Raw genomic sequence first — 15,311 nt, forward strand, 5'->3', positions numbered from 1 at the left:
TCTTGTGATCACTTAAAAGGACTAAATGTTTTTATAATTATGATGAATTACCCAGAGTCTTTCATTGTAGCGTAAGGCTTCTTTAACTTTTAAGAGATGAATTTTATCCCCTAAGGTAACGAATTGGCTTGGGCATTATTATGCGGGAACTGTTCATTGTGTTACACAGGCAATCTTTTTTTCGTGCAATTTCAAAGTATATCAACGTACTGTGTTGATAAACAACTATTTATTACTACTGCAAGGTGATAAAATCCTGAAAACAATCACCGTACATTGTGCAGTGTGCTAACATAGTAGTCAGGCATGTAGATGCGGAGCATTTGTATGCTATTGGATTTGCTTCGTGAAACCTGTGATTTTGTCTATTGTCTAAGTTTCGATTGCTGAACTTCAGTTTCTGAGCAAAATATTACATTTGCCCAAAGAAAAATGTCCAGCATTAGCCATGATTGAACCGCTTTCTTCCGCTGTAACTATAACCATTACCAAAAGCAACAGAAATTGTACAAGTCCGTTATTGCTCACTTCTGTTACCTGGCATTTGTTAACGGGATGCGAATGCAACGGATCGTCATTTCATGTTTTTTACTCCTGACAGACGATTCAATAAGTTGACGTTTTCATTCCTGTTTATCAGTATTCTTGTACTTCTATAAGTTGACGTTGAAGAGATGTAATGTACTGTGTTATTGATTATATTTCTCTTCCAGTATAGGAATAATAATCCAATTTTAGTTTCATTCCCCCTTTATTGACGTGGCAACGGTTCTGCAACTTTGATATCGTTACAAGACATGATTTAGTTCCTTATCCACAATATTGCAATTTCTAAAATTTTCAATGGACAAGATAATGCGAGATAATTATGTAATTCAATTTGCTTAATCATGGATGATACTTCCAGATTTGATCTGCTTGAAACGCAAAAAAATATGTTTTCATGATATTACCGTATTGGGAGAAGAGCTACTAAGCGTTTCCTAATTGTCTCTCGTAATGTGCTAGTTTCAAACAACTTCGGTGCGACTCGTTTCGGGCGGTTGTTCTTCACCTGCTCCTCTCAGTTCGTCCTCGTAGCGCGTGTCGTCCAAGGTTTCTGCAACATAAGATTTATCGATACTATATGAAGTGTGGCCAAAAGTTATTTAACAAGTTGTTCCAACTTCAAGATCATTTGATTTGTAACAATTGCGCGGACAAGCCTTCAATGTGCAAAGTTCGCTTAAATGACTAGTTTCAATTGCTCAGTGCGAGCTGCATTGCTGCCGCTTTATCAGAAGTATCAGAATTTTTTTTTCAGTGCGGTCAATGATTTTTTTTACATTATAATGTCTTCAAGCATGTTTTTGCATTTCCAAGCAAATTGTTTAAACTTTAACTATTCTCTTTAAAAGCTGGACAAGACTCTCGGGGTCAGATGACACTCGCTTTTCACATAACTTTCTTTTGGTTTGTACATTGTATATTTAACGTTGTCAAGGTCATTTTATCATGATTTTCATTGCTATAAAGATGAGCTTTTACGTTTCTTGGGAGGGAAGTGGGTCGCATGCGCCCACCGTGTGAGGTGGTAGTGGGCCGCTGTGAGGGCGGCGTGCAGAGCGCCTGCAGTGAGCACGAACCACAGCGGCCCCTGCTGCACCCACTGCACACCTCCTGTCGAGACGTACCTGCATACATTGCATTCATTGCTTTATTACATTTTGGCATCAAGACTTAGTTGAATAAATATGTGTAAGTTGCGTTCTTCATCGATAAAATTAGTAGTTACAGAAAAAAATTCTTGATGAAAATATTCCGGGAATTGGTGCCGATTTGGCACATTACAAAGAATGAATAAACTTGTCGTCTTGAGTTCTAATGCATGCATAATATGCACGATACTATTTATGCTTACAGGGTGTTACCATATTTAACCTCATTTTATAAGCGATTTGCACAAAGCTTAAAACTTCTTTACTTATATCTGAGCTCACCAAGCAGACGCTACTGCGAGCTGAACTGCAAGCCGCAGCGCCGCGTGCGCTGCAGCCATCGCACCAGACTCGTCGCCTGCGACGTCCAGGAATGTCAGCAAGAAGACTAGGGCCAGAGCAGCACTCAGACACACGTCGTCGGCACGTCGACACAAGCCTGCGCAATTAATTGATTACTAACACAAGGGGAGCTCTGTAACTCAACTAAATCAACAGAATTTGAAGAAGCATAAACAAAGAATGGATGCTCAAGTCAATATGACTTCATTCTATTGTTAACCCAACTGCGCGGATAAATATCAGCTGTCCGTGTGTCACAAAAGAAGTCTAACTAAATTAAACGAAGAGAATTCGAAAAATATATTTACAAAAAATGGAAGGCCACATTAATGGAATAGCATTCGCTCGTTAACCTAAATGAGCGAACAAGTACATGAAACCTAACATGAAGAGCGAATAAATTGATCACCTGTCCGTATGTCGTGAGGGAACCACTCGAGCAGTTGTCTGCGTGACTGCGACCACTTAACCAACTGACTCAGGATCCAGGTCGTGTGAAGCGCCCACAGCAGCAGCAATACCAACAGCAGCAGCTCCGGTGACGTGGTCGCCAGGGCCGCATAACACATCACCTGAGTAAGATTTGTCAACTAAACTCTGATATTATAAAGTAAATTAACTTTTATCAAATTGTATCGAATTTCATGGGTCATATTCAAGGCATAAATTAAAACAATGTTCCTGAAAGCGATCACACCACAGTGCAATAAATGGCTTAGCGATTTATAAATCAACAATAAAGGACTTGCCTCCAGTTATAAGCAGGTAACGTTTTACAACGATGACAAATTTGAAAATCAAGAATGAAGAAATCATGATAAATTAAACCTGTGGCACGATGGCAGTAAGGTGAGCGAGCGTGAGGATAAGAAGTGAGGCGGGGGAGAGGCTGGTGAGGCGGAGGGAGGCAAGCCTCACGGCTCTCACCCACGACGTCGCTGACCACGACACGGCACACAGCGAGCCGCACAGACAAAGTAACTGCAGCGCAACTGAAAATAAAAATTTATAACAATGTTCAAACATTTAATACAACTCAAAAATGTAGTCGACCATTGAACTATATTAATAAAATTTAAACGACCTCGAAAACTAACATTTTATGCGAAACATTGCAATGACATATTACGATATAACAATACGTATTTTCTGCGTTATATTGCAGGCAATGTTTCGTTACTAAAAAGCAAGAAAATCCTCACTGGTGAAAATTTTTAATGAAATAAACGGAAGACTCACCTAGATGTTGTTCAGTATCTGGCAGGAGTTCTTTGGGTGCTGTTAACCTCAAAACAAACGTCGCTACAGATGCCTCTGAGTTGTTCAATAAAACTGCTTTCGCAAATTCGCTGGACGAGTAATTCAAACTCATTAAATCTGAGTAATTAAAATTACCGGCTGCTTCTTCATAGATATTACGCTGGGACTGAGTACCGGGTAGAGCTAAATTACCATCAACAATATTTTCAACGTGAAATTCCACATCATAGCCCATAAGTGAAGTGAGATTGCTCGAGTTAGTGGATATAACTTCGGAGAAAATTTTCTCGAAGAGCCAAGAGTCAATTCGGAATCCTTGTAAGAATCTGTTGTACTGCATGACGGACGCTGACAGAAGAGGCACCGAAAGCGCAAGCAAGTAAAGCTGCAGGATTATTTGAGGAACGTCTTGTAGTACCGCGCCGATCAGATCTAGCGCTGCACCGTCACTCTCAGCGTGCAACCAGAGCTCCTGAAACCTGCGTAATTATTATACTGGCTATAAGGAAACAAAATGCTTACTCTTACAAATTATTTCAACGTGGTGAAAAAGAGAATAAAATATCATTCCTAAACATATATGACAGCTAATTCAAACCATTGGGTGTATGAAATTTATTATCTCCGTGTAACTGTGTAATAAAAGTAGTTAAGACCACATTTACAGATACTTATAATGAGGAACAGTTATCGTTTCTAACCTCTTTTTTTCTTTTACGAGCGAGTCGGGAACCTCAAAACCTTCACGAACGTCTGGCGGACGAGTGGAATAAGCTGCAGACCGTTTCGACTCGTATCGGTCTCCATCTAGAATAATATGTAAATATTAAACCAAACGTAGTCGAATATTAATAAAGTTAAAATTGATAATACAATTGAAGTTGAAGATGATAATACAATGCAATGTCGGTTTCAGCGTTTATTAGGCCGTAGGCCTGTCGCCGATTCTTAACATCGCAGAACATTCACAGCTTGTTACGGTCTCGAACTCGCAATTCACTGCTCCAAATTTGCATTGCCTAACCGCCCGGCCTCCCTGCCGATTCCGACCAGAAACTGACGCACAGAGCTGAGATCGAACCCGCACCTCTGCTGCAATCCTGGTACTATGAAATGTAACCACTGCGCTACACAGACATATTGACTCGCCACGTAAAAAATTACACGTAAGCAGATTCATGTACCTTAACAATTTAATGCACACTGAACGGTTGCGATCGTCTCTTGGGCAGTCGGTGTCCAAGCTATTCTCAAGAACATCAGTATGCCAGAACAATATCGTGCACCGAATCCATAACGTCGGGTCAGGCCAGCAATCATGGAACAGGTAATCACGCAATGTCCCTTCTTCGTCACGAATGCTTTGATTGGACTCAATCAACAAAAATGTATTCCGAGAAAAATTCTCAATCATACTAATCATTAAAAGAATTTGAAATAAAATAAACATAGAAATTCTTCAAGTAGAAGCGATTTTCCATAGCTGAAATTACAGTCTCGAATTAGGTAAGGAACTATTTAAAACAGGAACTCCAAGTATATGTACTGTAGTATTTGGTAATTTGAAAGAATACTAAATTCATGTGTTCTGACATATGTTGTGCGTAGCAAATGTTCAATAAAAAAGATCCATTTGTTTCCGAAACATCCGACCCAATTCATGACTTAAAAATAGAAACGCTACATTTGTTATTCGAGACATCGCGTGATGCTATCAAAGAAAATTATATGTGCTGGACGAAGCGCGTGTGGATGCGCAATTTGACGGGCTTTAGAATTGTTATTTCGATGTGTCGAGTAATTTTTCAACGTAATTAATAAAGGAATAATAATATTTGTTCTTTCTGGGATATGATATTATATAAGCTATTACACGCGTTTGCCAAAGGAAGTTTGTGATAATATTCAACCACTAACAAAAAATATTACGAAAATGTTGTTTTTTATCAAAATCAGTGATGTCGCAAATTGTGTCACCTCAGTTGGAACCATATAATACCGGGATTTTCTAGTCCCAATTATATAATTTTTCCCATTAACATGTATATAATTATTTTTTACGGAGATGCAATATTCGGTCCAAGTTCATGATGATACTGTAGAAAAATACGAATAAAAAGTTGTAGAACACATTGCCGTTACGAAAGGGTGAACCACTTAGCACAAACTTGCTTTACTAGTGATGGTTTGACTTCCGTTTAGGTCGTTCCTTTGTTCAGTCCTGTCGAGGAATGTAAAAATTATTTTATTACAAAGAAAATTTTTCTTTTTTCTTACCAAGGGATTTAGGCTTGAAAAAAGCTCGAGCGTTGTGCGTATTGTGCTTCTGTCGAACAGTTGCTACGCTGCGCGTGCCGTAGTAGAGTAAATCCAGCTGACTGCAATACATGTGACGCTGACATAATTGAACGAATAATGTTTGAGAACCTTATATCTTTAAGGCAGTATAATCATCAATTAGTAACATTATCCCAATAAACAATGATCATGCATATAATAACAAAGAAGGATCAAATGCCATGATTGATGCTAGGTTATCGACGTGTCAAACGTCATTATCAAATCATCAAACATCAATAGTTTTTGGCTAAAAAAAATCGAGATTATGCAATGCACGAGAATCCTACGTACCGCAAAGAATTTGCTTGCATAGTAAAATGAAATAAAAACCGAAGACACCAAACCATCGTCAACTTCACTCGATTTTGATGAGGAAAACTAATTTCGTTCTTGGCATCAATAATTTCCTCCTCGTTTTTTATGCAAGCTCCATGGGATTTCAAACTACTTGAAGGGCTTTTCGCTACAATATTCGCGTTTCTGTTAAAACAATTTAACTCGTCGCTTGTGTTCGCTGCAGGATCGTTTAAAGTGCCCAATGAATTATCTCGAGAGATTGTTCGTTCATTTTTGTTCATTCCGACAGAGATGTTATTTTCTTTTTCATAACGATCGTTATTACTGGTAGCAGATGGAGGCGATTCTGAAGTCGCATCTGAAGCATCTTCATCAGCCGCAAAACGTTTGTCACATTCATCGACATTTTCCAACGGGAGAGCGGCTACGATCGTCTTGGTGTGAGGGTGGGAATCAAACCAGTACCAATAGAGGCTGAATCCGTTCACCACTACCAGCGGAACTACTGCAACATGTGAAATTCTCGTGAAACTTAAGAAACGCAAGACATCGCACACAGCCTCAAGGAGACAGAAAATCCCAACATCAATATTCGTCTACAGCGTATACAAAAACTAGTTATCTATAACAGTTCAAAATATTAAAAGCATAACCTGTTAACACCCAAAAGCATAGAATAATTTGGCGCAAAAGGCAAAAAGTATTCATTTGATTCTTTATAACCAGAATCTTCGAGTTGGTAATGAACCACTACTGCACACTTCAAAGTACCAGTCATACAGAAGGTAGCCACTGCCCAACGGCGGTCCACATCATCTCCCTGGCTAAGATGTCGCGCTAGCAGCAGATCAGATATCAGGTCGATGTTGAAGGTGACCAACGTCAGCACTGCTGCTACAACATCACCGCCGCCAAACTTCGCATCCTCCTCCGGAGCGGTGAGCAACTCCAAACCCTTCCAGAATATGCAAACTAGTGGTAAAATCGTTCCCATACTGGGTAATACTTTATTTATAGAACATTGAGGCAAGAAACTAATGTAGATGTAATAATGGATATTACGTTTAAATTTCTGGGCTAATTCGCATATAGTGGTTGAAGAGGATGCACGTATTTCACTATGTAGTACATAAATAACCAATAGAGAAAGACGGTTCACACCTCTCTCACTTCCTCAGATGCGATCTTGCCGGCGTTGATGGTAACAAAACAAACCTCTTCCAGCAACTCCTCGGCTTCGTCTTCACCAGAAAAAAAACGAAGAAATAACATCACGAATACAATTTACTAAGTTCATGTTTCTATAATATTGGCACGTTGATGCTGAACGCGTGGTAAAAAATATATATATCTAAAAATAGCAGGCAAGACGATCTTGCTCTTTTTAATAAATTACACTTATTCGGAAACCCTAGAGAATAATTAGATTTTCGACCAACGACTGCATGCATTTAATATAATACCAACGCGTTACGATTTCCAACCATCGCAATTTTTAGAGGCAACAAATTCAGAAATCGCAGTCATTTAACAGAAATCAGTAACTGTTGACTTGAGTTGAACACAAAAAGAGCATACATGCCCAAGTCGCTCACCGATTATATTTTTGCATGCCGACGAGCCTCTTGATATTGAGCCGGCTTCAGCCTCAGAGATACCGTCGTCGCTTTCCACCGTGTCACGGTGATCAATTGCAGGAACCACCGGATCGCCAGTTGCTTTCTTGTTGCTGGTAGATTCTTCACCGGACTGACCACGGCCGTCAAGATTGGTCAGCCGATCTACCGGTTGCGACAGTTTGCTTCTTTCCGAATAACGCTCCATTCAATCATTCGAGTCAACGTTAAGGAATAGAAAATCAAGGGTTCTTGATCAGCGACGATTTCTTTCAACTAGTTTTTCCACGGCATTTTGACTATAAGCGAAGCAAGATGTAATAACATGAGGCAGGTCAAGCAAATCTCAGCGTCAACAGAGCACTCCCGCTGTTACGAAGCGAAGTAAAGCCCGAAATTAGATATTCAAGATGTGACACCAGACAGGCAAATTCAAATTACTTGGAGGAATTGAATTTTTAGATCCTCTCGATCTGCGTTGGAGCAAGCATCTCTCGAGCAAACCAACGATCTACAGTTTTCCAGCCACCTCTAAAAAATTCAGGTTCCAGAGCACATAAAATCAATTCAAGTAGATTGAAATTTTCCTAGCCGAGCTGCGGATGGCAGCAACCTGGTTCGACGTTAGTCACAGCCACACTGAAACCAGAATCAAAACATACACCGAATACGAATCGATGCTATGACGAAGCGATTCCTGACAGGTGATTCTAGTACCCGGCACACAAGAAGTATGTATAATGCAATGGTGCCCTATGCTTTTGGGATGTCAACTATTTCGATTAAATAAACATTTGCGAGAGTGAGCTAGTGGAAAGAACCTAGCTGACTTGTTAATTCTTATTCGTGAACGAGAGTGGTTCAGAATTATTGTCGCTTAATGAAACGGTCCGCTAGTAGCCAATTAGAGCTCTCATACAATTTCATCAACGATTTCTACCGAAAAATCTTGCTACCCATCTAGTTTCTTTGCTTTTCACCAATATCACCGAACAGGTTCAATAAAAAAAACTCTTCTGCATTTGGATCAAATTTACTGTTGATCACCAGTAGGCATGGTCCTGATGATATCAGAGTCACCGGGATCAGTGATGACTAAGGTGCCCACGCTGAAGTACTTGCCACATGCAGTGCCGAGCTCGACGTTGGTGCCGTTGTAGTGATGGACTCCAGTTTTGGCCAGCATTGCGTAGTACTCAATCTCTGACTTCCTGCGAAGGAAAAGTCCACTTTAAAAACTAAGCCTGTCAATTATCAACGAGCAGTTATTTAAAACCTCGATATGCTCCCAGGGCGAAATTGCTTAGCTTTTAAATAAAAAAAATAATTCTCTTCGAACAACGATAAGCAAGAGATTAGGATTATGAACAATGAACCTAAATTAAAGACGGAAGATACAATATGAAAGAAGAGATAAAAAAGTTCAACAGAATCAAGAGCTACATCTCTAAATAATCAATAGCCAAAACTGTCTAACTTATACCCAGCTAGTCCGAGTGGCCGATTATTGAAGCGTAATTCAACCTCTGGTCTCAGACTGGCACTTTACTACTCTACACAGTCGTAGGTGCTGCGGGCCGTGCAGGTAGCACAAAATATGGCATATGTGGTTGGCTGAATCAACAATTTCAAGTAGGAGCCAGTAAACCAGAGTGATTAATTCTGCTTCGTGAATCTAGTCATAGCTCAATCATAGTCTAATTCACTACTCAAATCTTCGACAATGTCTGAACCGTGCCCAGATAATTTCCTCCAGAACTCTAAAAATGTAGCCAACAACAACACGCATATGCTCAAGGCATCACGTATCCTGATTGGCATTTTATCTAGCCTGCCACGAGACGTCATAACTTTTAAATTATGACTTTTAGAAGACTGACAGGCGGAAAACTAACACTCGAGATCTGTAACGAAAGCTCTTAAAAAATAACACTTCCCGACATTCATAAAGCACCAAACTAAGGTTTTATAATGGTACACTGTAGTTTACAGTAATTCGCATCTCGGCTTTAAATTAAGCTTAGAGCCAAGACCTCGAATTTTTTCAATGAACTGTTGTTGGCAACTTCGGCCCAAGTACTTTCATAGAACCTGGTTCCTAAAGCGTCAATTTCTCTCCGCTTACAGACTGGAACCTGTCGACTCTTAGTGCGTAGGTGTGGCGTCTGAGCAGAAGATGCAATAAACTTGCCAACTCTTTAGTATTTCTATTCAATCAAGCTTATCAGAGATATGCTTTCATTAAAATTAAAAAAATACCGTGAACGCTTCAGTGAACAGATACCACAAATTTCAAATATAAGCCATTGGTACAAATCTTGAACGTCAGACGTCAATTCTAATGCAATTATTGACACTTTCAGATCATAACCAACAATGAATACTGGCTCCACTGAAAATATGATCAAAACAAAAAAAATGATCCAATATGCTTTTAATTGCTATAGTGTTAGCCACTCGTGGGCCCAGAAGCACTTGTGCACAACTAGTTCCTAGAGAGCTTTTGATCTCTGCTCTCAGACTGGCACCTGCATTACTCGAAGAGAGCACGGGTGTGGCGTCCGGGCAGAATCAATTGAGGCGTCAAGGAATATGCACTCAAGATATGGAAATATACACATTAGTGTAAATATACTCGCATAATCTTCAACATTGTCAACAAGGTCACAACAATAATCGAAATGAATAGTCTCCGCTAAAAAAAACAATGACAAACGTCTACTTTGAAAATACAAGCACGCGAGAAAAGCAAGTTAAGAAGCAAGTATTGCGTCATCTTCAGTCTGCTACTTATAGGATTAAGTTACATTTGCTTACTGCCACTCGGTGCAGGACCATACAAAGCGTGGAGCCATTTCAAGACTCCACAACTTGATCACATCACTAGTGCAGCTCACCTGACACTGACATGGCTTCCAACTGCTAGGTAAGCAGATGAAAACCTTGACAGCATCAGGGAACCAGAACAAGAGCCGTGATCAAGTAGTTTCGCAGTCTAACCTCAGAGCTGGGGTATTCTCGGCAATGATGACGAGCTTTGCCTTGCCAGATCGCACCACCTTCAGGCTCTGTTGGTAGCCCAGTCTGTACTTGCCGGACTTCATTACCAAAGCAAGACGAGCATTAATGCTCTCGATGTGCTTCTTTGACTTCTTGGATGCGCTTGGAGCCATTCCGATGGATTCCTTTTTCCTGCAAATCAAAAGATTAATCAAAACAATTGTCATTTTGAACACTAAGGTGAATTAGGCCAAATTTAATTAAATTCAAATCCTATTATCAAACAAAATAACTGTCCCGAAAGTGTATATAATCGATGATAATCATGCATATCAAATGCACAATCTAAATTTGTCCTAAGAAAAATAATCTTAACCCATCGATAGCACATGAAAAAAGAAGTTAATGAACATCTAATAAAATTAAGTTTATTTGTATCAAGCACTTCTTGGTACAACACAGAGAGCTGTACCTACACAGCACTGAAGTTTTCTGTGCCCACCTGTAGCACACAGTCATGCTTTTGCACACCTGCCGGCTTAATTAGCGTGGGGTATATTGATTGACAACACTGAGCTGACTCAGACATATACAGGGAGAAAGCCTTCAGCTTCAATTGTGTAGCTTCAGATTACTTTGATGTTCAAACTGATAGGAAATCATATACCTCATTTCTGAATCTCAGCTTTTAAGCCATCACATGCATGGTGCTTTGAAAACTAAGTACATTGATTTGATGAAGTCTTTTAGACATTATTAAGCAACCATTGAAACGTAAGACAGCACTGAAAGTGTCCAACCTAAGCCCAGAAGCATGCCTTCACTTGTTTTCATGATTAATGTCTTAGTGACACTCAAGCACAAGTTAACAGTAATTAACAACATGGAAAGAAATATGAAAATTTTTGTATCAAGCAAACAATAACAAGCTTCAATTACCAACTGTGTAATTTTTTTCATGAAAAATCAAAACATAATGCTTCATTTTATACCCATTCCATTCAACATTTATGTCAGCCAGCATCCAAAATTGCAAAATGAAACGTTTTGTGCTAGATTCTATTAAAAAAAATTGGCAATATGAAATAAATAAGACTACAATAAAGCAAATGTTCAATCTTCATTTTCTATATAATACACCTGACATTAAATCAACAGGAACAAAGCATTAGCCAACACTTAGCACATGGAGCAATAACAAATGCTGGCATAACAGGGCAGTTTTGAATGCACAGACTTAATTATTCAAATATTCATAAAAAAATTCACAATCCAAGGCCATTCAAACATTTGTCAAAGTTGAGAAACATAGCACCTCAGTCAAGTCTGGAAGAACATTTAAGCCAAAATTTTGACAATGTCCAACTTTATATAAAAAGCTAGGAAGTTTGTGACGGTAGTAGGCTATCAGTTTTTGAAAAACCCGCAGCAATGAAAAATCATTACGAGGCCAAAATGTTTGCATTTCGTAAAAACAAATTTATCAAAACCTGCCATTTCCAAAAGGCAATACTAGATACCATCTGCCAGCGGTGGAGTTTGACACGAGCTATTATTGATATGTTCAGAGATACACTGGGGAAAATCCAGGCATTTAATTTATAAGACAAGAGAATTGATAGCTTTACATATTTCTTGCAAGGAAATAACTTGAAGTAAGCTAAAATTTGTATACGTTTCCCTACATCAAGAGCTGGCAGTGAATATGATCCAAATGGTTAACTGAAAGTCAAATGAAAACATAGTTTCAGACAAAAATTTTAGTATCATATTTAATTATTCATATATAACAGTTATAACCCAGCTCAAGATTCTTAATTCAAAACTATCAGGTCCCAAGAAATATATAATCGTTCATGGTAACTGTACTGTTGTACACATTGATATAAAATAAAATATAACTGAAAGAGTAAAGACCACAGTAGCGAGCACTCCTAGAAAGACACGATGTTGCCAGATGCATTTCATCTAAAATTTGAATACAAATTTCAGAAGTCTAATTTTTCACAATTGTTCTATTTCAAAACGCATTTGTGAGAATTAACATTTTTTTGTCAATTGAAAAATGTTAAGTACCGCTCCAATATTTTGAGAACAATAAATAGAATTTTGTTCGAATTTCTGAACTTAATTCATGAAATCATAGACATTCTTTGTTATATGTTTATTTATTCAAACGAATTTAGCTTCAATAAAAATCTCCTTCTCAGTATGAAACTACCAGAAACTTCTAAGTATATTCTATAAATGCCATTCGGGGTGGAGTAGTACTCGTCAACGTCTTGGACAAATTTACGGTCGGACTCGCGGACGTCAGACAAATGTGCGCCCTCTTTCCAAATTCATTGTGACCGGGAAATGTCTGTTTTTTTTCTCTCTTTTTAGTTGCTTGCAGAATCTAGCAATCCTTAATCGTTTGATAAATCTAAAACACTTTTTAAAGTAAGTTTTTGTTTAGAATAGGCCACACACACTAAAGGCACGGAAATGATAAAATTCATCAGCCTCGACACACTAAACCAATACTTTAAAAATAAAGAGAAACTGGTGAGCTTCGTGATCGTGTAAAACTAATAAATAACGAAACAAAAAAAGACTACATATGATAAAAAGTCTAAAATAAGGGATAAATAAAATAGCAGCAGCCGAAACGAAGACACTCTTACAAGAGGTCATTTACCAGGACCAGGCAATAAGTCCAGTAGCTATCTCAAATTCTCAATCAATCGTCAGTTATGGGACGATCGGGTTCCATAGGCCGGATCCCTTGCGAATCAAGTCACGAAAAATTCAAGAATCGGCAACAGGCCATGGGCCTATTTCTTCAGTGCCGACACTGCTATTCTATTCTAACGCTTGCCGGAAAGACGTCAGACGATGGTGATGAGACATGTTCGCAGGCATTACTGCTGAAGGGGACAACATACTGCTGGGGTGGGACTTTCTGACGTTTTGAATGGAGCATGCGATGGCGAATATGTGATGGCGTTTGCCATCACATATCCGCCTAGGTTTTTGGTGATTTTGTTAAATATCTTAAGACTTGCATGGATCTGCCTGGCTTGCAACAGCGATCATCACATAGTTCGGATAATGTTTTCTACCCTGGAAGCCGGACGGAAACGATGCGAGAAGCATCGTGTTCATCTATGCTGTACTTTTTCAAATGTGGCAATATCTTCTGCAGTATAAGGATCCCACACATAAATGACGTCCTTTCGTATGGGGTGAAGTAGCTCTCCGCGTAGTATCTAAATAAACCCATCAATCCACTGTTCATTATTTCTGTGTCCAATCTGTTTTGAACAGTGAACTGTACTCAAAGATCAATAAGACTCGTCTTGAGAGAAATCAGATTACCTGAGCATCGGGAAATACAGAATGCGAGGAAGGCGAGGTTTTTAGAACATCTGTGCAGGAAGGCCCAGTGAGCCTCACTTTAAATACATCCATTTGGTTTGTGGGGGCAACTTAGAGCAGGATGGGTGCAGATAACTTCGTAGTCATAAAGGCCAGGCTTAATCGTAAGTAAGTTACGAGTGAACTTGTTGGATTGGTTCGTCACCGCCGGATTAAGGGAATGGACTCAACTGGTTGGTTTCTCGATTATCTGTTTCATGCCGAGGTCAGCGATGTTATCCCTGAACTGACGAGTCTTATTGAGACGCAGGTAAGATACCATTTCAATTTCAGCACACCACTCCTCTATGTCCCAAACATCAAAATTGACTTTCCTTCAAAACAACGAAGGAGGTCAAACACACACGTCTTGATAACTCCATCATTTCATTTGGGCTTTCCACATTACAGTCCGAAGGTTGATAATAGCTTCTTCCTATTAGAATGCTTCCCCCGCTTTTCAGCTCCACTCTGATCCACAAGATCTCCCAGTTAGGCTTGAAAATGTTTATTTCCTTCGTGCTGAATAAATTATCCAAAACAGCTAAGAAGAAACCATCGCTTCCTACATTTCTGTCATGACAATACACCTTGAATAAAGGAGGATAGACATCCTCGTAGACAATCACCGGCAACATCCAAGTTACCTACCGCACCGAGAACAATATAAAAATACCGCGCCAGCTGACATCAGAAGCGTCGATATAAATGTCCTGATGCCGTGTTAGGAATAGGCTCCGTTGGGCAAAAACCATCACCAATCATTGTTTTTCAGACTTAAGTGCTGTACAGAATAGACGCCTCGGAAGCGTGAGCGTTTGAATTTTGTGAAAGGCGACTATGATAAACCTGTCTCTTATACACATCTAGATGTGTATAAGAGACAGATTCTATACACACACAAAGTTACAACTTCAGATTCAGTCATATTACTAGTAACCCGTACCCGTAGCGCCCTACTAAAGAAAAAATTGAGCCGAGCATACCGGGCAATTGACTAATAATCAAATCAAATAATACTTCTACTAAAATATGTAAACCAGATAGAAACTTTACCTTAGCCAGGAGCAAGCTCGCTACAGGAAGCGTCGTTGAATTTTAATGAATCGCCGGACAACACGCGAGCACCAGTGTTGCCAGGTTTTTTCTTGGCGAGAATACCAGATTGCCTAGCTCAAAATACCAGAAATATACCAGAAATTCTATCGTTCAAAAACAGGCTAATACCTCCAAATTTAATAAAACTATTCGTCAGAAACGTTGGTTAGAAAAAAATTATCTTATGTACTGTGCAGTTATCTGGCTTGACGATAATTAGCCAAATTGAACACGTTATATTTTTTTCCCCTCTGTTTGGAAC

At 39.2% G+C, this 15,311-nt stretch overlaps 2 protein-coding genes across 2 annotated transcripts; both read right to left on the reverse strand.

Moving 5' to 3' along the window:
• Positions 1-750: 750 nt before the first annotated feature.
• LOC108671544 lies at positions 751-8,399 on the reverse strand. The gene is made up of 12 exons (XM_018159101.2): positions 7,532-8,399; positions 7,098-7,177; positions 6,708-6,891; positions 5,931-6,441; positions 5,577-5,677; positions 4,001-4,106; positions 3,279-3,778; positions 2,868-3,031; positions 2,449-2,611; positions 1,980-2,136; positions 1,528-1,673; positions 751-1,099 (listed from the first exon to the last, which is right to left on the reverse strand). Exons 1-12 carry the CDS (start codon positions 7,758-7,760, stop codon positions 1,011-1,013), a joined length of 2,430 nt encoding a protein of 809 aa, XP_018014590.1. The 5' UTR covers positions 7,761-8,399; the 3' UTR covers positions 751-1,010.
• A 170-nt stretch (positions 8,400-8,569) lies between these two features.
• On the reverse strand, positions 8,570-15,078 carry LOC108671548 (60S ribosomal protein L30). The gene is made up of 3 exons (XM_018159105.2): positions 15,008-15,078; positions 10,553-10,744; positions 8,570-8,763 (listed from the first exon to the last, which is right to left on the reverse strand). The coding sequence occupies exons 2-3, from the start codon at positions 10,723-10,725 to the stop codon at positions 8,586-8,588; spliced, it is 351 nt and encodes a 116-aa protein (XP_018014594.1). The 5' UTR covers positions 10,726-10,744; positions 15,008-15,078; the 3' UTR covers positions 8,570-8,585.
• Between the last annotated feature and the right edge of the window lie 233 nt (positions 15,079-15,311).

The sequence above is a fragment of the Hyalella azteca genome, unplaced genomic scaffold (genome assembly GCF_000764305.2).
Source record: "Hyalella azteca isolate HAZT.00-mixed unplaced genomic scaffold, Hazt_2.0.2 contig12860, whole genome shotgun sequence".
In the NCBI taxonomy this organism is placed as follows: Eukaryota; Metazoa; Arthropoda; class Malacostraca; order Amphipoda; family Hyalellidae; genus Hyalella; species Hyalella azteca.

Bases quoted from the DNA above. Each gene is read 5' to 3' on its own strand.
- LOC108671544 (XM_018159101.2), bottom strand. From the start codon at position 7,760: ATGGAGCGTTATTCGGAAAGAAGCAAACTGTCGCAACCGGTAGATCGG. The intron at 6,892-7,097 runs GTGTGAACCGTC...ATATTCTGGAAG, and splicing joins CATCTGAGGAAGTGAGAGAG to GGTTTGGAGTTGCTCACCGC. The intron at 4,107-5,576 runs GTAAGAAAAAAG...ATATTATTCTAG, and splicing joins TTTCAAGCCTAAATCCCTTG to ATGGAGACCGATACGAGTCG.
- LOC108671548 (XM_018159105.2), bottom strand. From the start codon at position 10,725: ATGGCTCCAAGCGCATCCAAGAAGTCAAAGAAGCACATCGAGAGCATT. The intron at 8,764-10,552 runs GTTAGACTGCGA...TTTCCTTCGCAG, and splicing joins GAGAATACCCCAGCTCTGAG to GAAGTCAGAGATTGAGTACT.